This window comes from Ovis canadensis, chromosome 18 (assembly GCF_042477335.2).
Source record: "Ovis canadensis isolate MfBH-ARS-UI-01 breed Bighorn chromosome 18, ARS-UI_OviCan_v2, whole genome shotgun sequence".
NCBI lineage: Eukaryota > Metazoa > Chordata > Mammalia > Artiodactyla > Bovidae > Ovis > Ovis canadensis.
In genome coordinates this window covers 17,494,972-17,519,114 of record NC_091262.1, presented here as the reverse complement: position 1 = coordinate 17,519,114, position 24,143 = coordinate 17,494,972, and the positions used below count along the sequence as shown (strand labels likewise).

The 24,143-nt window shown below is 38.8% G+C and overlaps 1 protein-coding gene across 1 annotated transcript in view; it reads right to left on the bottom strand.

Annotated features, from left to right (window-relative positions):
- Positions 1-24,143, bottom strand: part of GABRG3 (gamma-aminobutyric acid type A receptor subunit gamma3) — an 827,629-nt gene that overhangs the window by 117,082 nt on the left and 686,404 nt on the right. The window contains exon 6 of the mRNA XM_069559185.1: positions 11,414-11,551. Coding sequence (XP_069415286.1) covers positions 11,414-11,551 — 138 coding nt within the window. The remainder of the gene's footprint in view (positions 1-11,413; positions 11,552-24,143) is intronic.

Genomic DNA, 24,143 nt, shown 5'->3' with positions numbered 1-24,143 from the left:
ATGAGTCAGCTCTTTGCATCAGGTGGCTAAAGTATTGGACCTTCAGCTTCAGCATCAGTGTTTTCAATGATTATTCAGGATTGATTTTCTTTAGATTGACTGGTTTGATCTCTTTGCAGCCAAGGGACTCTGAAGAGTCTTCTCCAATACCACAGTTCAAAAACATCAATTCTTTGGTGCTTAGCCTTCTTTTTGGACCAACTCTCACATTCATACATGACTAATGGAAAAACCACAGCTTTGACTATTTGGACCTTTGTTGGCAAAGTAATATCTCTGCTTTTTAACATGCCATATAGGTTTGCCATAGTTTTTTTTCCAAGGAGCAAGCATCTTTTAATTTCATGACTGCAGTCACCATCTGCAGTGATTTTGGAGGCCAAGAGAATAAAATCTGTCACTGTTTCCATTGCTTCCCCATCTATTGGCCATGAAGTGATGGGACTGGATGCCATGATCTTAGTTTTTTTAATGTTAAATTTTAAGCCACCTTTTAAACTTTCCTCTTTCACCTTCATCAGGAGGCTCTTTAATTGCTCTTCACTTTCTGCCATAAGGGTGGTGTGGTGTCATCTGCATATCTGAGGTTGTTGATATTTGTCCTAACAATCTTGATTCCAGCTTGTGCTTCATCCAGCCCAGCATTTTGCATGAGGTATTCTGCATATAAGTTAAAAGAGCAGGACAAGAACCTACTAGACTTGTAGTCATGTTTACCATTTTGCAACCTTTTCATGAGTCAGAGCCTTGCTGTGATGAATGGGTTGCATAACTAAATGAAACCATGAGCCATGACATGCAAGATCACCTAAGAAGAACGGGTCATAGTAAAGATTACTGACAAAATATGGTCCACTGGAGGAGGAAATGGCAACCAACTCCAGTCTTCTTGTTTGGAGAGCCCTATGTACAGTATGAAAAGGCAAAAATATATGACATTGGAAGATCAGCCTCCCAGGTTGGAAGGCGTCCAATATGCTACCAGGAAAGAGAGAGGGCTGCTGCTGTTGCTTCAGTTGTGTCTGACTCTGTGCGACCCCATAGATGGCAGCCCACCAGGCTCTGCCGTCCCTGGGATTCTCCAGGCAAGAACACTGGAGTGGGTTGCCATTTCCTTCTCCAGTGCATGAAAGTGAAAGTGAAGTCACTCAGTCGGGTCTGACTCTTCACGACCTCATGGACTGTAGCCTACCAGGCTCCTCCATCCGTGGGATTTTCCAGGCAAGAGTACTGGAGTGGGTTGCCAGTGCCTTCTTCTGAGTAGAGGGCAATTACTATTAATAATAGCATCAAAAAGAATGAAGTGTCTGGGCCAAAGTGAAAATGACACTCAATTTGGATATATCTGGTGGTGAAATTAATGTCCAATGATGAAAGAACAGTATTGTATAGGAACCTGAAATGTTAGTTCCATGAATCAAAGTAAATTCGATGTGGTCAAGCAGAACATGACAGGACTGAACATTGACATCTTAGGAATCAGTGAACTTAAACGTATGGGCCTGGGTGAATTTAACTCAGATGACTGTTATACCTACTACAGCAGGCAAGAAACCCTTAGTAGAAATGGAGTAGCCCTCATAATCAACAAAAGAGTCTGAAATGCAATACTTGGGGGCAACCTCAAAAATGATGGTATGATCTTAATCATTTCCAAGGCAAACCATTCCATATCACAGTAATCTATGATAAGTCTATGCCCAAAACACTGATGCAGAAGAAGCTGAGGTTGATCAGTTCTATGTAGACCTACAACACCTTATATGCTGCTAAGTCGCTTCAGTCATGTCTGACTCTGTGTGACTCCATAGATGGCAACCCCCGTCCCTGGGATTCTCCAGGCAAGAACACTGGAGTGGGTTACCATTTCCTTCTCCAATGCATGAAAGTGAAAAGTGAAAGTGAACTCGCTCAGTCGTGTCAGACCCTCAGTGACCCCATGGACTGCAGCCCACCAGGCTCCTCCATCCATGGGATTTTCCAGGCAAGAGTACTGGAGTGGGTGCCATTGCCTTCTCTGACACCTTATATAAGTAAGAACAAAAAAGATGTCCTTTTCATCATAGAGGATTGGAATGTGAAAGTAGGAAGTCAAAAGATACCTGGAATAACAGGCAAGTTTGTCCTTGGAGTACAAAATGAAGCAGGGCAAAAGTGAACAGTTTTGGCAGGACAACACATTGGTCATAGCAAACGTCCTTTTCCAACAACCCAAGAGATGAATCTATACATGGGTATCTCCAGATGCTCAATATATCAAAATCAGGCTGATTATGTTCTTTGCAGCCAAAGATGGAGAAGCTCTATACAGTCAGTAACATCAAGATGTGGAGCTGACAGTGGCTTAGATCACTAGCTCCTTATTGTAAAATTCAGGCTTAAGTTGAATAAACTATGGAAAACCATTAGGCCATACAGGTATGACCTAAACCAAAACCCTCATAACTATACAGTGGAGATGATGAACAGACTCAAGATTAGATCTGATAGACAGAGTGCCTAAAGAACTATAAACTGAGTTTTCATAACAATATAGAGGAGCCAGTGGCCAAAACCATTCCAAAGAAGAAGAAATGCAAGAAGGCGAAGTGGTCGTCTCATGAGGCTTTACAAATAGCTGTGGAAAGAAGACAAGTGAAAGGCAAGGGAGAAAGGGAAAGATATACTCAACTGAATGAAGATTTCCAGAGAATAGTAAGGAGAAATAAGAAGGCCTTCTTAAATAAACAGTGCACAGAAATAGAGGAAAACAATAGAATGGGAAGACTAGAGACCTTTTCAAAGAAACTGGAGATGTTAAGGGAACATTTTACACAAGCTTGGACATGATAAAGGACAGAAACAGTAGGGAACTAACTGAAGCAGAAGAGATTAAGAAGAGGTGGCAAGAATACACAGATCTATGTAAGAAAGGTCTTAATGACCCAGATAACTATGACTGTGTAATCACTCACCTAAAGCTGAATATCCTGGAGTGCAAAGTCACACGGGCCTTAGGAAACATTACAACGAACAAAACTAGTTGAGGTGATGGAATTCCAGCTAAGTTAATTAAAATCCTAAAAGATGATGTTGTTAAGTGGGGCACTCATTGTGTTAGCCAATTTCGAAAACTCAGCAGTGGCCACAGGATTGGAAAATGTCAGTTTTCATTCCAATCTCAAAGAAGGGCAATGTCAAAGAATACTCAAACTACTGTACAATTGTGCTCATTACACATGCTAGCAAGATCATGCTCAAAATCCTTCAAGCTAGACTTCAGTAGTACCTGAACTGAGAACTTTCAGAAGTACAAACTGGGTTTGGAAGAGAAAGAAAACCCAGAGATCAAATTGCCAAAATTCATTGGATCATGGAGAAAGCAAGGGAGTCCCCCCAAAAAACATCTACTTTGGCTTCATTGACTATGCTAAAGAGTAGGATTATTTTGATCCCAACAAACTGGAAAATTCTTAAAGAGATGGGAATAGCAGACCACCTTACCTGTCTCCTGAGAAATCTATATCTGTGCCAAGAACCAGAAGTTAGAACCTGACATGGAACAATTGACTGATGCAAAACTGGGAAAAGAGTACAACAAGGCTGTATATTGTCACTCTGCTTATCTGCCTTATATGCAGAGTATGTCATGTGAAATGCCAGGCTGGATGAATCACAAGCTGGAATCAAGATTGCAAAGGAGAAATATCAAAAGCCTCAGATGTGCCACTCTAATGGCCAAAACTGAAGAGGAACTAAAGAGCCTCTTAATGATGGTAAAAGAGGAGAGTAGAAAAACTGGCTTAAAACTCAGCATTCAAAAACTAAGATCATGGTATCCAGTCCTCTCACTTCATGGCAAATAGAAGGGGAAAAAGCGTAAGCAGTGACATATTCTTTTCTTGGGCTCCAACATAACTGGGAATAGTACTGCAGCCATGAAATTAAAAGATGCTTGCTCCTTGGAAGGAAAGTTATGACCAACCTAGACACCATATTAAAAAGCAGAGACATCACTTTGTAGACAAAGGTCCCTATAGTCAAAGCTATGGTTTTTCCCACAGGGTTCCCTGGTGGCTCCAGTTGTAAAGGTTCTGCCTGCAATGCAGGAGACCTGGGTTTGATTCCTGGCTCAGAAGATCCCCTGGAGAAGGGAATGGCAACCTACTCCAGTATTATTTCCTGGATAACTCCATGGACAGAGAAGGCTGGCAGGCTACAGTCCACAGGGTCCCAAAGAGTTGGACATGACTGAGCAACTAACAGACACATGATTTTTTTCAGTAGTTATGTATGGATGTGATAGTTGGACCATAAAGAAGGCTGAGTGCCAAAGAATTGATGCTTTCAAATTGTGGTGCTAGAGAAGACTCTTGAGGCTTCCCTGGACCGCAAGGAGATCAGATAAGTCAATTCTAAAGGAAATCAACCTTGAATATTCATTAGAAGGGCTTTTCATGAAGTTGAAGTTCCAGTACTTTGGCCACTTGATGAGAAGAGCCAATTCATTGGAAAAGACCCTTACACTGGGAAAGATTGAAAGGGAAGTGGCAGAGGAAGAGATGGATAGATAGCATCACCTACTCAATGGATATGAATTTTAGCAAAGTCTGGGAGATAGTGGTGGACAGAGGAGACTGGTGAGCTGCAGTCCATGGGGTTGCAAAGAGTCAGACATGACTTAGAGACTGAACAACAACAACCTAGATAAGAATTTTCCTCCAGAATCTGGAACAAATCCTATGATTCTCTCCAATTTGTGCCCAACGTTATATTACTTATCTGCTCACATATTGTTCCAAAGGCCTTAGTTCTTTCTCTTTTTGCTTTTGGAATCTGTTTAACCCATATAACACATCACTTACAAGACTTGTTCATTTGACTGACAGAAAGTGTTTTAAATATATTACTTTCTTTCTCTTCCCATTGCCTCTTTCTGACTCAAATCTCATGATTTCTTGTATCATCCCTCCTAAATGATCTCCTTGACTCAAATACTTTTGTCTCTAGTTCATTTAGGAGTATATCAGTAGAGTCAAGCCCCATATATGTACTTCATATAAATCAGTTAATGACATGGACAATGTCCCCTACATGGAATAAGATCAAAACATAAATATGATAAATACATACAGTTATATGGTAGATAAGATCAGCTTGCGAATGTTGAGAGTGCTAATAAGGTAGTCAGTATAGGATGCAATGAGACGATATTTCCTGAGACTAGATTTTTTAAAAAGCATGATGCAGTTTGTCAGTCAGAAACCCTGAGGAAGGGTGTCTATTGCATAGACAGAAAATAGCTTGTCCAAAACCATACAGTGAGACCATGATTGGTAAGGTTGAAGCAGAGTCAGAGAGAAGGTGGTGGGTGACATGTTGGGAACCATCATAGGCTAGATCATGTAGAGCTGTATAGTGCATTGTAAAGACTCTGGCATTTGCCCTAAGCAGAAGCAGGGGGAGGGGGGTCATGGAAGGTTCTGAGCAGAGAAATGTCAACTTCAGTGATGAAGAATCATCTTTTGATGGACTGTAGGTGGTCAAAGCTAGAACCAAAGGGACAAATTAGGAGATTAATGTTATAATTGAGGTAAGAGATTATGGTGACTCAGATCAGTAAAACTGGGAGAAAATCCTATATATAAAGTACAGTCAACAGCATTTTCTGATACATTAGTTATGAAATGTAAGAAAAAGAGAAGAGTTGATGATGACCTTGAGGGTTTTGGATTAACCATATCAATGATGGGGGAGCCACCATCTGACAGGGGAAGACTACATGGGAAGTGCTTATTGGCATTGATTTGGGACATGTAAAGAACAAGCAATTGGATCCACAAGGCTGGAATTTCTGAGATATTTGATCTGGGGCTGCATATGTAATTTTGTAAGTTAACACCGTGGAAGTATGGATGAGACTCAGGGGGGAAGTGAGTATAGATAGAAAACAGAGACCTGGGGCACTTTTAAAGGACTATAATGTGGAGAAAGCAAAGGTACAACAAAAATGCGGAGAGACTGCAGCGGGAGAATATTCAAGAGAGGAGTCCTAGGAGACAAGAGAAGAGAAAAAAGAGAGAAAGATGAATAACGGTGAGAGAAGCATTGTATAGGTCTCTGGCAGGTGCTGAGAACAGTGCTGGTTAAGAAGTTTAGAATGAAAGCCCACTGAGGTAGAAGCCCTGAAATCAGTGAGACTACACAATTCTTTAGAAGGATTTGCTTCAAAGGGCACAAATAGGACAGTAGCATGTAGAGGAAGCAGAATGGGAATAACATTGCGTTGGGCATCTATTGCCCCTTCAACTCTTCCTTCTACTATTTCTACCAGCTTTATGCCTAGCTTGCTGGGCTGCCTGGACCACACTAGATGTTTTTCAAGCTTCAGCTTCTGGTTGAGCTCGACAACTGCAGGGAAGGAACAGATATTGTGAGGAGAGAGAGGTTGTGGCATTTATTCTTAGCTTACCTGCCTCAAGGCTGCAGGCTGGATGGATATTCTGCCAAAGCAACAAATGCTGAAATCCTTTTATGGAAAATTCCAGTAACCACTCTCTGTTCTTGTTTCTTCAGCCCTGAAGTGGTAACTGCTCCTCAGTATCACTGATTCAAGATTATAGCAATATGCCTATATATTCCTATTGCTGTTGTTTAACAAATAACCACTTAGTGGTTTAAAGCAGCAAAAATTATTGCATTTATAATTCTTTAGAAGTCTGGCATGTAGTTTGCTTGGCTAAAATCAGTAGGGTTTTGTTCCTTTCCAGAAGCTCTAGAATTCATTTTCTTGCTCTTTACATCGTCTAAAGCCACCTACATTACTTGGCTGGTTCCCTGATTACACCAACTTCAAAGCCAGCAGCTTTGTAACTCTATGCTTTTCTTCGGGAGTTGTTTCTCTGTCTGACTCTCTTCTGCCAACCTCGTCGCACTGGGCCCTAATCCAGGATGCATCTCCATCTGAAAGTCAGCTGGAAAGCAACTTTATTCCATCTGCAACCTTAATGCCATTTACCACGTAACACGATGTACTCACAGGTTTGTGGGATTAAACATAGACCTCTTTGGAAGCCATTAGTCTGCCTGCCATAATGTCTTATTGAAATATATGCTAAGATCTGCCAGCAGCAAATAGCTCCTTCCTTTTATTAAATTCTTCCTAGTTACCCACTTTGTGCATGTCCTTTGTGGCCTACTGGAGACCCAACCAGAATAAACTTTTTTTTTCTTTCACTTTTTGTGAAACAACAGCTTGTTTTTAAGTTTTAGAGATAATGACACTGTAGAGAGTAAAAATGTGGCAGAACAGAGAGGGAGATATATTGGAGCAATCCCTTGTATAAGGTAGAAGGAGCAGGACCTAGTGCACATATGGATAAGCAATGGGTGTTCATCTGCAATACTCTGCATGAACAGGTAAGCAAATACGTTTGATGTTCTCTCATTGCTTTAGCATTTTAGGGAGAATTAGTTGTAAGATCACCGGTGGAAATCAGGAGGAAGGTAGAGATGTCAGAGGTTGAAACCAAGAGCAAAATAGGAACTAGCCATCTAGGAGTGCAGAATAAATAGACTAGCGTTTGCATTTTAATTGAAGTGATATTAACCCTAAAGGAAAATTTTGCTTTTGGTGGGAGATGAAAAATCTTGGATATTACCATATGTAGGAGAAGGCAATGGCACCCCACTCTAGTACTCTTACATGGAAAATCCCATGGACGGAAGAGCCTGGTAGGCTGCAGTCCATGGGGTCGCGAAGAGTCGGACACGACTGAGCGACTTCACTTTCACTTTTCACTTTCGTGCGTTGGAGAAGGAAATGGCAACCCACTCGTGTTCTTGCCTGGAGAATCCCAGGGATGGGGGAGCCTGATGGGCTGCCATCTATGGGGTCACACAGAGTCAGACACGACTGAAGCAACTTAGCAGTAGTAGCAGCAGCAGCCCTCCAAATGGCCATGGAACATGAAAAGCTAAGTCAGAATATCTGTAGTATTAATAGTCCAAGGGACATAATAATGAAAAAATATTTAAAAATATACAATGAATAAAGTATAATGAGTAAAGTTTGAAAAACTTTGGACTAGCAAAATACAATATGATTACCTTAAGGCTCACTTGAAATTCATGGCCAAGGACTTAAATTGAGATAAGTCATGGAAGTGGTGTGTTTCTATGTATTTATTTTTTTGTCCCATAATGCTGTTTGGGCCCAAGTGTAGAGTGGGCAGAGGGCTGGATTTAACTAGGGTTGTGTTTCATGCAAGAGAAAGGGGAAAGAGAACTGAAGGACTGTGCAAAAGAGGGACCATAAATGACTGATCAAGGACCTTCTAGCAGGAAATAAGACTTAGGACATTCTGAGCTATTGCAGACAGGCTTGGGAAGAAGTGGTGCCTCTCTGGAGCCCACTCACTCTTATCTTCAAACAGCTTGTGATTTGTTGAAGAAAAGTGAGTTTGATTTTTAATGTAAATTTACTTATTTATAATACACTTTTTGCTTATTTTCTAAAGGATACACAGTGAAAATATTTAACATGACATGAAGCTTCATATATAAACAGGGATAATAACTAAGAAGATCAGATGGAGAACTTTCTTCTATCATGCCAATACATTCATTGACTTTATGGGAAGACTCTGTTTGCCATGAGTGAGTAAAAGAATTTTGGGGAGATATTAATTTTCTATTCATAAAAAGTACTAATTTCTTCTGTCTTCCAAGCAATTGAGTTCAATATAATGTCTATCTGTAATGTTGATACATAAATTCCTAATTTACACATTAACCTGTCATGTCTAGCATGTTTTTCTAGTAAAACTGAAAGCTCCTATCTGTCATGAATGTTTTTCATACTTTTTTTTTTTTTTACCCACAGTTCAGTTCAGTTCAGTCGCTCAGTCGTGTCTGACTCTTTGCGACCCCATGAATTGCAGCACGCCAGGCCTCCCTGTTGATCACTAACTCCCGGAGTTCACTCAAACTCACATCCATTGAGTCAGTGATGCCATCCAGCCATCTCATCCTCTGTCGTCCTCTTCTCCTCCTGCCCCTAATCCCTCCCAGCATCAAGAGTCTTTTCCAATGAGTCAACTCTTCACACGAGGTGGCCAAACTACTGCAGTTTTAGCTTTAGCATCATTCCTTCCAAAGAACACCCAGGGCTGATCTCCTTTAGAAAGGACTGGTTGGATCTCCTTGCAGCCAAGGGACTCTCAAGAGTCTTCTCCAATACTACAGTTCAAAAAGCATCAATTCTTTGGCACTCAGCTTTTTTCACAGTCCAACTCTCACATCCATAAATGTTGCAAGAAGGCATTAGAGGGCAGACACACTGAAACCATAATCACAGAAAACTAGCCAATCTGATCACACTGACCACAGCCTTGTCTAACTCAATTAAACTAAGCCATGCCATGTGGGGCCACCCAAGATGGACAGGTCATGGTGGAGAGGACTGACAGAATGCAGTCCACGGGAGAAGGGAATGGCAAACCACTTCAGTATTCTTGCCTTGAGAACTCCTTGAGCAGTAGGAACAGGAAAAATGTTAGGATACTGAAAGAGGAACTCCCCAGCTTGGTAGGTGCCCAATTTGCTACTGGAGATCAGTGGAGAAATAACTCCAGAAAGAAAGAAGGGATGGAGCCAAAGCAAAAACAATACCCAGTTGTGGATATGACTGTGATAGAAGCAAGGTCCGATGCTATAAAGAGCAATATTGCATAGGAACCTGGAATTTTAGGTCCATGAATCAAGGCAAATTGGAAGTGCTCAAACAGGAGATGGCAAGAGTGAACGTCGACATTCTAGGAGTCAGCGAACTAAAATGGACTGGAATGGGTGAATTTAACTCAGATGACCATTATATCTACTCCTGCAGGCAGGATCCCTCAGAAGAAATGGAGTAGCCATCATGGTCAACAAAAGAGTCCAAAATGCAGTACTTGGATGCAATCTCAAAAACAACAGAATGATCCCTGTTCGTTTCCAAGGCAAACCATTCAATATCACGGTAATCCAAGCCTATGCCCCAACCAGTAATGCTGAAGAAGCTGAAGTTGAACAGTTCTATGAAGACCTACAAGACCTTTTAGAACTAACACCCCAAAAGATGTTCTTTTCATTATAGGGGACTGGAATGCAAAAGTAGGAAGTCAAGAAACACCTGGAGTAACAGGCAAATTTGGCCTTGGAATACAGAATGAAGTAGGGCAAAGGCCAATAGAGTTTTGCCAAGAGAACACACTGGTCATAGCAAACACCCTCTTCCAACAACGCAAGAGAAGACTATACACATGGACAGCACCAGATGGTCAACACTGAAATCAGATTGACTATATTCTTTGCAGCCAAAGATGGAGAAGCTCTGTACAGTCAGCAAAAATAAGACCAGGAGCTGACTGTGGCTCAGATCATGGACTCTTTATTGCCAAATTCAGACTTAAATTGAAGAAAGTAGGGAAAACCCCTAGACAATTCAGGTATGACCTAAATCAAATCCCTTATGATTATACAGTGGAAGCAAAAAATAGATTTAAAGGACTAGATCTGATACAGTGCCTGATGAACTAGAGATATTTACTACTAATTATTAAAATTTATACCTAAATCTAGTCATATGAAACAAATTATTATGGAGTTTTAAAATCCAATAAATTATTTATATTAGCAAATAACTAGATCAGAAGAAAAACTGACTTGAAACCAATCTACTCCCCAAATCCTGTTAGAAAAAAATGAGTTGCAAAATAGTGAACCATAGATTCTTATTTGGGAATTACCAGAAAACAAACAAAAAACATCCATAAAACAAAAAAGTGTATTTAAAGATATTAATAGGTGAAGCATCTCTTTCATCTAAATACATGATATAATATGCATATAATGTTCACTTAAAGCCAAATAGGTGGATAATTGTTGGGCTCAATATATTGAAAAAGAGACATAGTTCAAAGGAAAGGAAGAAGCTAGAAACTGAAACTCAAAGGACGTTTCACATCAGCTTTTTATTTTGTGTATTATATATAGTATCTCATGTTTGTCATGTATGTGGAAAGTTGTAGAACTCTTACCATTAGTGAAATTGGCTTATATAAATCTGGTCAATGATGAGAGGATTTATTGACATAATGCAGTGATAAGAGGATTTATAGACATAATGCCAACATGGTCTCAATTTAAAAGTATAAGGCAATTCTAATCACCCTTTCCCCATCACAATTAAAACATTGAACATTTTTGACTTTAGATCAGCTGTCTTGCCTCAAATATTACTTAGGAATCATGGCTGCCTGAGTATAATTAGCTAAAACACACATAGGAAGGAATTCTACATGAAAGATATGCTTAGGCATCAGGAAAAAGTAAGAGGGTTGGTTTATTTTTATGTTTTTTGAGGATTACACTTCTTTAAGTTATCTCTTACCTGCTGATGTTTGCACAATTTCCGTGGTGTTTCTGAGGCCCATGAAGTCAAACTGATAAAGCCGCCAGGATTTCTGATCAGCTGCCTCAACTGAGTTTTTTCTCCATCTATAAATCATTTCTTCTTTGGGGTAGCCATCTAAAAATGCAAAACAAATATTAATGCTTGAAGACATAGGATTGTAACGCATTAAAGTCAAAATTATAATTCTGATCAGTTAATAGGAGTTGACATTTCAGTCCATATTTAATCATTAACTTTTCCTCATATGCATAGAAACTCCAAAAATGAATGGGAAATGGCTACTTAACCCAGAAGATTTTTGCTGCAGATCTTCACAATCAACAAAAGGTGAACAGCCACAAGCCATGTCTGTGTGAATATAGAATATATCTCTCAATGTGGAGGGCTTGGTTGTAGTTGACATTCAAATTATAGACCTGATCTAACTGTCTGGCTCACTCTCACCAGAACTTCTAAACTTTTCCAGAGCTGAGTCTGTCCAGATCTCAGGAAAGACAAATTTACTTTTTTATTATAAACTTTATTATATATATAGCTTTTCTTATTTATTACATATTTATATTTATTATTATTATTGAAGAGTAGTTGATGTACAATATTCTGTAATTTGTTGCTGTTGTTCAGTGGCCAAGTCGTGTCCAAATGTTTGCGACTCCATGGACTGCAGCATGCCAAACTTCCCTGTCCATCACCAACTCCCAGAGCTTGCTCAAACTCATGTCCATCAAGTTGGTGAAGCCATTCAACCATTTCATCCTCTGTCAAACCTTTCTCCTCCTGCTTTCAATCTTTCCCAGCATCAGGGTCTTTTCCAAGGAGTCAGTTCTTCACATCAGGTGGACAAATTATTGGAGTTTCAGCTTCAGCATCAGTCCTTCCAATGAATATTCAGGACTGATTTCCTTTAGGATGGACTGGTTGGATCTCCTTGCAGTCCAAGGGACTCTCAAGAGTCTTCTCCAACACCACAGTTCAAAAGCATCAATTCTTTGGCACTCAGCTATCTTTAGAGTCCAACTCTCACATTGATACATGACTACTGGAAAAACCATAGCTCTGACTAGATAGACCTTTGTTGGCTAAGTAATGTCTCTGCTTTTTAATATGCTGTCTCGGTTGGTCATAGCTTTTCTTCCAAGGAGCAAGAGTCTTTTAATTTCGTGGCTGCAGTGACTTTGCTTTTGCTCCTCTTGCACCAAACGCATTAATTTTCTCACTGTTGAGAATAATGCTTGCCATGGATTTGTTGTATATGGCCTTTATTATGTTGAGGTATGTTCCTTCTATGCCTACTTTCTGGGGAGTCTTTATCATTAACCAGTGTTGAATTTTGTTAAAAGCTTTCTCTGCATCTGTTGAGATCATCCTTTTTTTTTTTTTGTCTTTCAACTTGTTAATATGGCCTGTCACATTGGTTGATTTGCATATACTGAAGAGTTCTTGCATCACTGGGATAACACCCATGTGATCTTGATGTATGATCCTTTTAATGTATTGTTGGATTCTGTTTGGTAGAATTTTGTTGAGTATGTTTGCATCTATGTTTATGAGTGATATTGGCCTGTAACTTTCTTTATTGTGATATCTTTATCTGGTGTTGGTATCAGGGTAATGGTAACCTCATAGGATGGGATTGAGAGTTTCCCATCTTCTGCAATTTTCTGGAAGAGTTTGAGCAGGATAGGTGTTAACTCATCTCTAATTTTTAGAAGAATTCGCCTGTGACGTTAGCTAGCATTGGGCTTTTGTTTGTTGGAAGATTTTTTTTTATTACAGCTCTGATTTCTGTGCTTGTGATTAACTTGCTGAGTTCAGTTGCTCAGTTGTGTCTGACTCTTTGCAACCCCATGGACTGCAACATGCCAGGCTTCCCTGTCCATCATCAACTCCCGACGCATACTCAAACTCATGTCCATCGAGTTGGTGATGCCATCTAAGCATCTCATCCTCTGTCATCCCCTTCTCCTCCTTCCTTCAATCTTCCCCAGCATCAGGGTCTTTTCCAATGAGTCAATTATTTACATGAGGTCGCAAAAGTATTGGAGCTCCAGCTTCAGCATCAGTCCTTCCAATGAATATTCAGAACTGATTTCCTTTAGGATTGACAAGTTTGATCTCCTTGCAGTCCAAGGAACACTGAAGAGTCTTCTCCAACACCACCACAGTTCAAAAGCATCAGTTCTTCAGTGCTCAGCTTTCTTTATGGTTCAACTCTCACATCCATACATGACTACTGGAAAAACCATGGCTTTGACTAGATAGACATTTGTCACAAAGTACTGTCTCTGCTTTTTATTATCCTGTCTAGACTGGACATAGCTTTTATTCCAAGGAGCATGCATCTTTTAATTTAGTGGCTACAGTCCCCATCTGCAGTGATTTTGGATCCCAGGAGAATAGTCTGTCACTGTTTCCATTGGTTCCCAATCTATTTGCCATGAAATGATGGGAATGGATGCCATGATCTTAGTTTTTTTAAATGTTGAGTTTTAAGCCACCTTTTTCACTCTCCTCTTTCACTTTAATCAGGAAGCTCTTAAGTTTCTGTTCACTTTCTGCCATAAGGGTTGTGTCGCCTGCATATCTGAGGTTATTGATATTTCTCCCAGCAATCTTGATTCCAGCTTGTGCTTCATCCAGCCCGGCATTTTGCATAATGTACTCCACATATAAGTTAAATAAGCAGGATAATAATATACAGACTTCAGTCACTCAGTTGTGTCTGACTCTTTGCGACCCCATGGACTGCAAAAAAAAAAAAATCTTTTTTGTAGAATTCTTCTGTTTACTCTTGCCACCTCTTCTTAATATCTTCTGCTTCTGTTAGGTCCATACCATTTCTGTCCTTTTTTGTGCCTGTCTTTGCATGAAACGTTCCCTTGGTATCTCTAATTTTCTTGAAGAGATCTCTAGTCTTTCCCATTCTACTGTTTTCCTCTATTTCTTTGTGTTGATCACTGAGGAAGGCTTTCTTATCTCTCCTTGCTATTCTTTGGAACTCTGCATTCAAATAAGTGTACCTTTCCTTTTCTCTTTTGCTTTTCACTCCTGTTATCTCAGCTGTTTGTAAGGCCTCCTCAGGCAACCATTTTGCCCTTTTGCATTTTTTCCTTGGGGATAGTCTTAATCACTGCCTTCTGTACAATGTCACACATCTCTGTCCATAGCTCTTCAGGCACTATATTAGATCTAATCCCTGGAATCTATTTGTCACTTCCAGTGTATAATCATAAGGGATTTGACTTAGCTCATACCTGAATGGTCTAGTGGTTTTCCCTACTTTCTTCAGTGTAAGTCTGAGTTTGGTAATAAGGAGTTCGTGATCTGAGCCACGGTCAGTTCCTGTTCTTCTTTTTTGCTGACTGTCTAGAACTTCTCCATCTTCAGCTGCAAATAATCTAATCAATCTGATTTTCGTATTCTCCATCTGGTGATGCCATGTGTAGAGTCATCTTTTGTGTTGTTGGAAGAGGGTGTTTGCTATGACCAGAGTGTTTTCTTGGCAAAACACTGCTGGCCTTTGCCCTGCTTCATTTTGTACTCCAAGGCCAAACTTGCCTATTACTCCAGATATCTCTTGACTTCCTACTTTTGCATTCCAGTCCCCTATGATGAAAAAGACATCTTTGGGGGGTATTAGTTCTAGAAGGTCTTGTAGGTTTTCATGGAACCATTCAACTTCAGCTTCTTTGGCATTATTGTTTGATGCATAGGCTTGGATAACTCTGATAATGAATGGTTTGTCTTGGAAATGAACAGAGATCACTCTGTCACTTTGGTCAATGCACCCAAGCACTGCATTTTGGACTCTTTTGTTGACTGTGAAGGTTATTCCATTTCTTCTAAGGGATTCTTGTCTACAGTAGTAGATATAATGGTCATCTGAATTAAATTTGCCTGTTCCAGTACTTTTTAGTTCACTGATTCCTAAATAGTCAGTGTTCACTCTTGTCATCTCCTGTTTTACCACTTCCAATTTACCTTGATTCATGGGCCTAAAATTCCTGGTTTCTATGCAATATTGTTCTCTACAGCATCGGACTTTACTTCCATCACCAGTCACATCCACAGCTGGGCGCTGTTTTGGCTTTGACTCCATTTCTTCATTCCTTTTGAAGTTATTTCTCCACTCTTCTCCAGTAACATATTGGGCACCTACCAACCTAGTGAGTTCATCTTTCAGTTTCATGCTTTTTTGCCTTTTCACACTGTTCATGGTGCTCTGAGAGCAAGAATGCTGAAGTGGTTTGCCATTCCCTTTTCCAGTGGACCACGTTTTGTCAAAACTCTCCACTTTGACCCATCCATCTTGGGTGGCCCTACGTGGCATGGCTTATAGTTTCTTTGAGTTAGACAAGGCTGTGGTCCATGTGATCAGTTTGATTAGTTTTCTGTGATTGTGGTTTTCATTCTGTCTGCCCTCTGATGGATAAGGATAAGAGGCTTATGGAAGCTTCCTGATGGGAGAGACTGATTTTGAGACAAACTGGGTCTTGTTTTGATGGGTGTGGCCATGATCAGTAAATCTTTAATCCAATTTTGTGTTCCCTCCCTTTTTTTTGGCCTGAAGCCAAACTATGGTAGGGATACCGAAGCTAATGGTGACCTCCTTCATAAGGACTTGTTCAGGCACCCTTGTATTCAGTGCCTTTGACCCTGCAGCAGGCCACTCTCTATCCATGCCTCCACCGGAGACTCCTGGACACTCATCGGCAAGTCTGGCTCAGTCTCTGTGGAGACACTGTTCCTTTCTTCTGGCTCCCGGTGCACACAAGGTTTTGGTTGTGCCCTCCAAGAGTCTGTTTCACCAGTTCTGTGGAAGTTCTGTAATCAGATCCCCCTTGCCAAAGGAGTTTTCAGTCCCTTTTGAGTACCACCTACAAAATTTAAGTTTCACATGCTCATGTAAAATATGAAAGTAATCTGTATCTTATGTTAGAGCTGTAAAAAGAAATTTGGAAAATACGACAGTTGTTACTACGCTAAACTGCTTCATTTTCAACAGTTCAGAGAACAACGTATGAACAAATGTACTCATTTTACAAACTAGTCACTCTAATGTGGGCCTGGAGAACAGAAAGAGACATGAATGAACTCACTGAGATGGGGAAAATACAGATTCTCTATCTTGTTTTTGGTGATGGTTACATGTATGTTACAAATGTGAAAATGTTTGCATTTTATAGCACCTAATTATGATCTCAAAAGAAATTCAACTGTATTTTTAGGTCATGGACAGGGAAACATGGCCCACTAACTTTCATCTTACCAGATATTTCTCAATATAGCTCTCATTTCATCTTTTATCATCTAGAATCAATGTCTTATACTAAACTGATGTTGACCAAAATGCAAAAAGAAAAAAAAAAAACTCTGATTTTAACTACGTTTAATAATTAAGAGGCTATCTTTGCTAAGTTATTTATAAAGGTTATAGTTTAATATGAAATGAAATTTTTGTTTAAGAGTTTTAAAAATCTTTCAGAAGAATATTTTATTGATTTCTTTTGGAATTTCAAATCCATCATATATAAACTGTCAGTTTGGAAAAGAAGATATAATCTAAAAGACAATTCCAAGATACAGGCTTGGTTTGTGGCAAAGTTAACTTTGTTACCTTACTCTACACTCTTTAGCATAGTGTGACTGACTACATATAGCTACTATCTTTATCATGCCAAATTTCAAAATATTCAGTGAACTTATACAAACTTTAGGAAAGAATTTTGTAACATGAGCTTGTGAAATGTCAAACTAATTATAAAAAGAGCATATCCCCCAAATCCGAATAGGTATGTCTAGAACTTTACACTCTACATGCCTGCCACTATTGATACCTCTGAAATATTCATTTCTCTCTACTCTAAAAGTTTGGCTGAGTAATTTCGTGCTGGGAGCCAGTGTGAGGAATCCCGCCCGTGACAAGGTCATGAGGAAGGAAGCTGACATACGCAAGGTGTGCTCAGACTTCAGGGACCCCTCTGGAAATTCCTAAGCACGTGCCCCAACAAAAATCTGCCGGTTTTTGTGCTCTGCTTTTCCATTCTTCTTACATTTTCTGGAAAAAGTCAATTCAGGGCTTTAGTCTTCTGCATTTGAAAGAGTGTTTCAATCCAAAAACCCTCTGATGGCTTTCTAGCCTGCCTGCAGGACTTGTACAGCTGCGCGTGTGATTGTTTGAGGCCTCCTGACCGCAGGAGGCACAGGAAGCTTAAAACATCCTAGGAATGTAGGAGCTTCCGAGGAGTCAAAATCTTTATTAAAAGTTTCATTTGTTGAGTCAGTGCTTGCTGCTGAATTTTCATATCCTTTATTTTTAGATATAGTTGGTATATAGAAAAACAAGTAGTAGACCTTGTATTAGCAACATTAGATCTTTGAGTTAAGTACCTTCTTTGTTATAACCCACTGCACCTTTGTTCTATAGAGATGTAACTTTAATGCTTTAAGGAGATGCAGATTAAAGAAAAACACTTCAGGGGAAACAAAATTAACATTCATTAAGGAAGAGAGCCAAAAAGTGTTAACAAGCCTCTTGGCCAGAAGATAATGTAAATCACCTGAGACCTTTTGTATACAAAATGATATACAGAAAGAGTCTGAGCTGCGAACGCTACATAATTTTGTGTTACCCATTGATCTCCATGTTTTATCAAAAGTATAAAAGGCCTTCTGAACAATAAAGGATGGGACCAGCTTCTCGGACCAGTTTCTTGAACTAGTCTCTCGGCCTGGTTTCTTGGGAATCTGGCTCCCCCCGTGTCTCTCTCTCTCTCTTCTTCTCTCCCTTTTCCTCCCTCTGCTCTTTACTTTAATTTCAGGCTGAATTTCCATCTGGGGCACGGAGGCTCGCCAGTTCTACTTACTTGCCCTGGCTGTTAAGACCCGCGTGAAAGGGAGCTTAAGGCGAGGCACCCTTAGATATTCAAGCGGGCGCCGGTGGCCCAACGTAGATGGTGCAAATTCCTTGTCTGGAATTTTATTGGCCTTCCATGTAAACCAAGCTATTCAGCCCTCTTCCTCCACTTAATCTTCCTACTACACGATAGTTTCTTAATCTAATCTTATATCAATTAATAAACAAGTCTTTCCATGCCAATGCTGTCCACCCGTCAAATTCCCTGGATCCACCGGGGCTGGACCCCAGCAATTTTGTATTTGAGCCTTACTATCCCAGAAATGTTCATGGCCATATACACATATATATATATGTATATATTTAGAGCTTTTCTAACAGCTTTTAAAAATATTTTCCAAAATCAGGGTTGAATACTGAATCAATTCTGTAAAATACTGCTGAAAATGCTCTTATGAAAATGCATACCAAGGAGTACAAGGCTGCTTTTTGTCACCCTGTTTATTTAACTTATACACAGAGGGCATCTTGAGAAATGCCAGGCTGAATGAGTTACAAACTGGAATCAAGTTTGCCTGGGGAAATATCAACAACCTCAGATATGCAGATGATACAATGGCAGAACATGAAGAGGAACTAAAGAACCTCATGATGAGGGTAAAGGAGAAGAGTTGATAAGCCGGCTTAAAACTTGATATTAAAAAAAACTATTATGGCATCCAGTCCCATCACTTCAGCAAGTACATGGGGGAATATGTGGAAACATTGACTGATTTCCTCTTCTTGGGTTCTAAAATCAATGTGGATGGTGACAGCAGCCTTGAAATTAGATGATTGCTTCTTGGCTGGAAAGCTATGACAAACATAGACAGTGTGTTAAAAAGCAAAGACATCATTTTGCCAACAAAGTTGCATATTGTCAAGGCTATGATCTTTCCAGTAGTCATGTACAAATGTGAGAGCTGGACCATAAAGAAGGCAGAGTACCAAAGAACTGATGCCTTCAAACTCTGGTGCTGGAGAAGACCCTTGAGATTCCCTTGGACAGCAAGAAGATCAAACCAGACACTCTTAAAGGAAATCAACCTTGAATATTCATTGGAAGTACTGATGTCAAAGCTGAAACTCCTTTAATTTGGCTACCTGATGCAAACACCCAACTCATTGCAAAAGACCTTTATGCTGGGAAAGATTGAAGGCAGAAGGAAAAAAGGGAAAAAGAGGATGAGATGATTGGATGGCATCACTGATTCAATGGGCATTAATTTGGGCAAACTCTGGGAGATGGTGTGGGACAGGGAAGACTGACGTGCTGAAGTCCAGGGGTCACAAATAGTCAGACACAAGTTGGTGACTGAACAACAACAAATATTTTCTATAAACATTTTTAATTACTTATATTGAAATTAACCATACTTTTCTGAAGATGCATGCATTAACTTGAAAGAACAAAAGTAGTCGGAGTTCCAGAGGGCATGTGAATTTGGGAGGAAAATTTCAGTAATTTTCTTAGCCATTGAGTCCTCTTCCTATGCCTCTTCTTCCTGTTGATTACAACTACCACCACTTTCACTATCTTCTTCTTCTTTACCATAGTAATAATCACCATCACTCTCACCACCACCATTAGTATCATCATCACCACCACCACCATCATCATATTGCTATCTGTAATGAGGCACCAGGCAATATTTCAAGACTTTCAATGTGGTAAGTCTCACAACAATCCTAGTGGCATAGGTATTGCTGTCTCTGTCTTACAGATAAGAAAGTTGAAGCACAGAGATTCTGAGTCATGTACCTGTGACAAAGCCAGAATAAAAACTTAGATTTTCTGACTTTAGGCTCCCTATCTGCTCACTTATTGCACTACACTGTAGTTGGTATCATGGAGAACTACACATAGAGGTTCTTCTAAAATCCTTGAAGGGCACTGTAGCTGTTTTTGAGTAATACTGAATGACTAGAGAAAGCCTCCCATTCCCAATTGTTTCCTCTCTGTTGGCATTCTTCTTATATATTTGACATACTGAAACTGAAAATTTTATAGTATTAATCCCATTAGTCACTTCCATATTTATTTTGTATTTATGTTTAATCATTCCTTAAAGTATACCCAGATAAATACTTTCCAATTTTAAATATAATTATTTTATAGTTTTATTATATATTTCAATTAATAGTCATTTTGAAATTATTTTGGTCAAGGGTTTTCTACTTGATTGTCAAGTTTCTATGCAATCAGTGTGTGTGTGTGTGTGTGTGTGCGCATGAGTGTGTGATGTTAATGTATACTGCTGCTGCTGCTGCTGCTGCTAAGTCGCTTCAGTCGTGTCCGACTCTGTGTGACCCCATAGACGGCAGCCCACCAGCTCCCCCGTCCCTGGGATTCTCCAGGCAAGAACACTGGAGTGGGTTGCCATTTCCTTCTCCAAGGCATGAAAGGGAAAAGGGAAAGTGAAGTCGTTCAGTTGTGCCCACCTTCGCGACCCCATGTACTGCAGCCTACCAGGCTCCTCCATCCATGGGATTTTCCAGGTAAGCGTACTGGAGTGGGGTGCCATTGCCTTTTCCAATTAATGTATACTACATGATGTCAACCTTTTTTTCCCTTTTTCCTTTTCTTTCCATTGATTTTTTGTTGAGCTAGAATTAATGTAAAATAACTTATCTTCTTTCCACAGCTGCTTCACCTTTTCATCACCCTTTCAAATTTTAAAATATGTGTTTCACATAATTTTCAGGAGTTTTGTATTTAGTAGGAGAAATAAGGTAAAGATATCAACTATATCTTCCCAGAAACAAAAGTCTCCAATTCATAAGTGCTTTTAAAAGTGTATTATTTCATTTGAAAATATTTGAAATCTTTCCAGAGATATTTATGTTATTAAATTTTCCCTTCACTTAGTTTTTATTGAGTTATAGTTGACTTACAATATTGTATTAATTTCAGGTGTACAACATTGTGACTCAAAATTTTTATAGATTATACTTAAAGTTATTGTATAATAATGGGTATGTTCTCTGTGCAGTACAATATAGCCTAGAACCTTATTTATTTTATATATAATAGTCAGTTTCTCTTAATCCCATATACCTATCTTGTCCCTCCTTCCCCCCTCCCCATTGGTAACTACTACTTAGTTCTCAATATCTATGAGTCTAATTTTTGTTTGTTTTCTAAGTTCATATGCTTTATTTTTTAGATTCTACATGTAACTTATAACATACCATGTTTGTCTTTCTCTGACATATTTCACTAAGCATAATATTGTTGCAACTTGCAAAATTTCATTCTTTTGTATGACTAAAATTCCATTGTGAGTGTGTATGTATACAAATATGTGTCTGTACACACACACACACACACACACATATATATATATAATTCTCCTTCTCCATTCATTTGTTCATGAAAACTTAGTTTACTTTCATATTTTGGCTATTGTGAATAAAGCTGTCACAAATATTAGGGTTCATGTGTATTTTTGAATTAGAGTTTTCATTATCTTTGAATATAGGCCCAGGAATGGAAGAGCTGGATCATAGGAAACAATTTTTTAGCTTTTGAGTAAATGTCATAATCTTCTTTAAGTGAGTATACCAATTAATATTCTCACAAACAGTGTACAAGGGATTTTCTCCCCACACTAGCCAACATTTGGTATGTGTCTTCTATTTAATGATAGTCATCCTGATGTGTATGAGGTTTCTTACTGCAGTTTTGATTTGCATGTCTCTGATTATTAACTATGTTGAACATCTTCTCATGAGACTGTTGCCATCTCTATATAGCTTCTTTAGCATCTCTATATAGCATCTGTATAGCTTCTTTGGAAAAATGCTTATTTATGTCTACTGCCCTTTTAAAAAATCACACTGTATGTTTTTTACATTGTACGAGCGATTTATATTTATGGATATTAATCCCTTATCTCCCAAGTCATATCACTTAAAACTAAGTTCTCCCATTCAGTAGACTGTCTTTTCATTTTGTTAATAGTTTCCTTTGCTGTAAAAATCTTTATAGTTTTATTAGTTCCAACTTGTTTATTTTTTGCTTTTGCTTTATTTGCCTTAGGGGATAGATTTTAAAAATGTTGCTGCAATTTTTGTTAAAAAGTATCATGCCTGTGTTTTCTCCTAGGAGTTTTATGATTTCCCATCTTGCATTTGCATCTTTATTCCAGTTTGAGTTTATTTTTGTATGCGGTATGAGATAATATTCTAACTTCATTTTTTCCATGTAGCTTTCCTGGTCTCCCAGCAGTATTTATTGAAGAGACTATCTTTTCCAAAATATACTATTGCTTCTTTTGTTATTGATTAATTGATCATAAGTGCATGCATGTATTTCTGGGCTCTCTATTCTCTTCTATTAATCTCTGTATCAGTTTTTGTGCCAATACCATGCTGGTTTGATTACTGCAGCTTCATAATATAGTCTGAAGTCAGGGTCCATGATACTTCCAGTTCAATTCTAATTTCTCAAGAACGCTTTGGCTATCCAAGATCTTTTTCATTTTCATATAATTTTCAAAATGATTTGTTCCAGTTCTGTGAAAAATGCCATTGGTATTTTGATAGGGATTGCATTTAATCTGTAGATTACCTTGGATAGTATGGTCATATCAAATATTAATTCTTTTATTCATCAACAGAGTTCATTTTCCATCTTTTTATGTTATCTTCATTTTTTTTTTTTTACTAATGTCTCATAATTTTTGGAGTGTGTGTGTGTGCTCAGACACTTCAGTCATGTCCAGCTTTTTGTGACCCTCTGCCAGGCTCCTCTGTCCATGGGATTCTCCAGGTAAGAATACTGGAGTGGGTTGCCATTCCCTACTCCAGAGGATATTCCCTATACAGAGATCAAACCCATGTCTCCTGCATTGCAGACAGATTCTTTATCCACTGAGCCACCTGGGAAGCCGAATTTTTAGAGTGAGGATCATTTACTTCTTTAGTTAGGTCAATTCCTAGGTATTTTAATCTTTCTGGTGCAACTGTCAATGGGATTTCTTTTCAGACTTCTCTTTCTGAGAGTTCATTGTTAATGTATAGAAATACAACAGATTTCTGCATATTAATTTTTTATCCTGCACCTTAACCAAACTCAGTGATAGTAGTAGTGCTTTGGGGCTGTATTTAGTGTTTCTATGTATAATATAATGTTTCCTCAAACAGTGATAGTTTCTGCAAACAGTGATAGTTTTACTTCTTTCTTTTGCATTTTTGTGCCTTTTATTTCTTTTGTTTGTCTGATTGCTATGGCTAGAACTTCCAACCGCATATTGTATAAAAGTGGTGAGAGTAAGACTCTTTATCTTCTTCCTGATCTTAGAGAAAATGCTTTCAGCTTTTGACTGTTGAATATCATATTTTAGCTGTGGGGCTATCATATATGGTTTTTATATGTTGAGGTACATTTCCTCCATACCTTTTAAATCATAAATTAATGTTGAATTTTGTCAAAAGTTTTCCTGCATTTATTGAGATGATCACTTGTTAATGTGGTGTATCACATTAATTGATTTGTTGATAATGAACCATCATTGCATCCCTGGGATAAATCTCATTTGATCATGGTGTAGGGTCCTTTAAATGTATTGCTGGATTTAGTTTGCTATTATTTTATTGAGGATTTTCACATCTATGTTCATCAGTGATAATGACCTATAATCTTTTTTGTTTTCTGTTTTTTTTTTTTTTTGTATCATTGTCTGCTTTGGATTTCAGGGTGATACTGGCCTCATAAGTTAAGTTTGTGAGCTGTCCTTCCTCTGCAAATTCTTGTAAGTTTCAGAAGGATATGTGTTAATTCTTCTCTAAATATTTGATAATATTGAC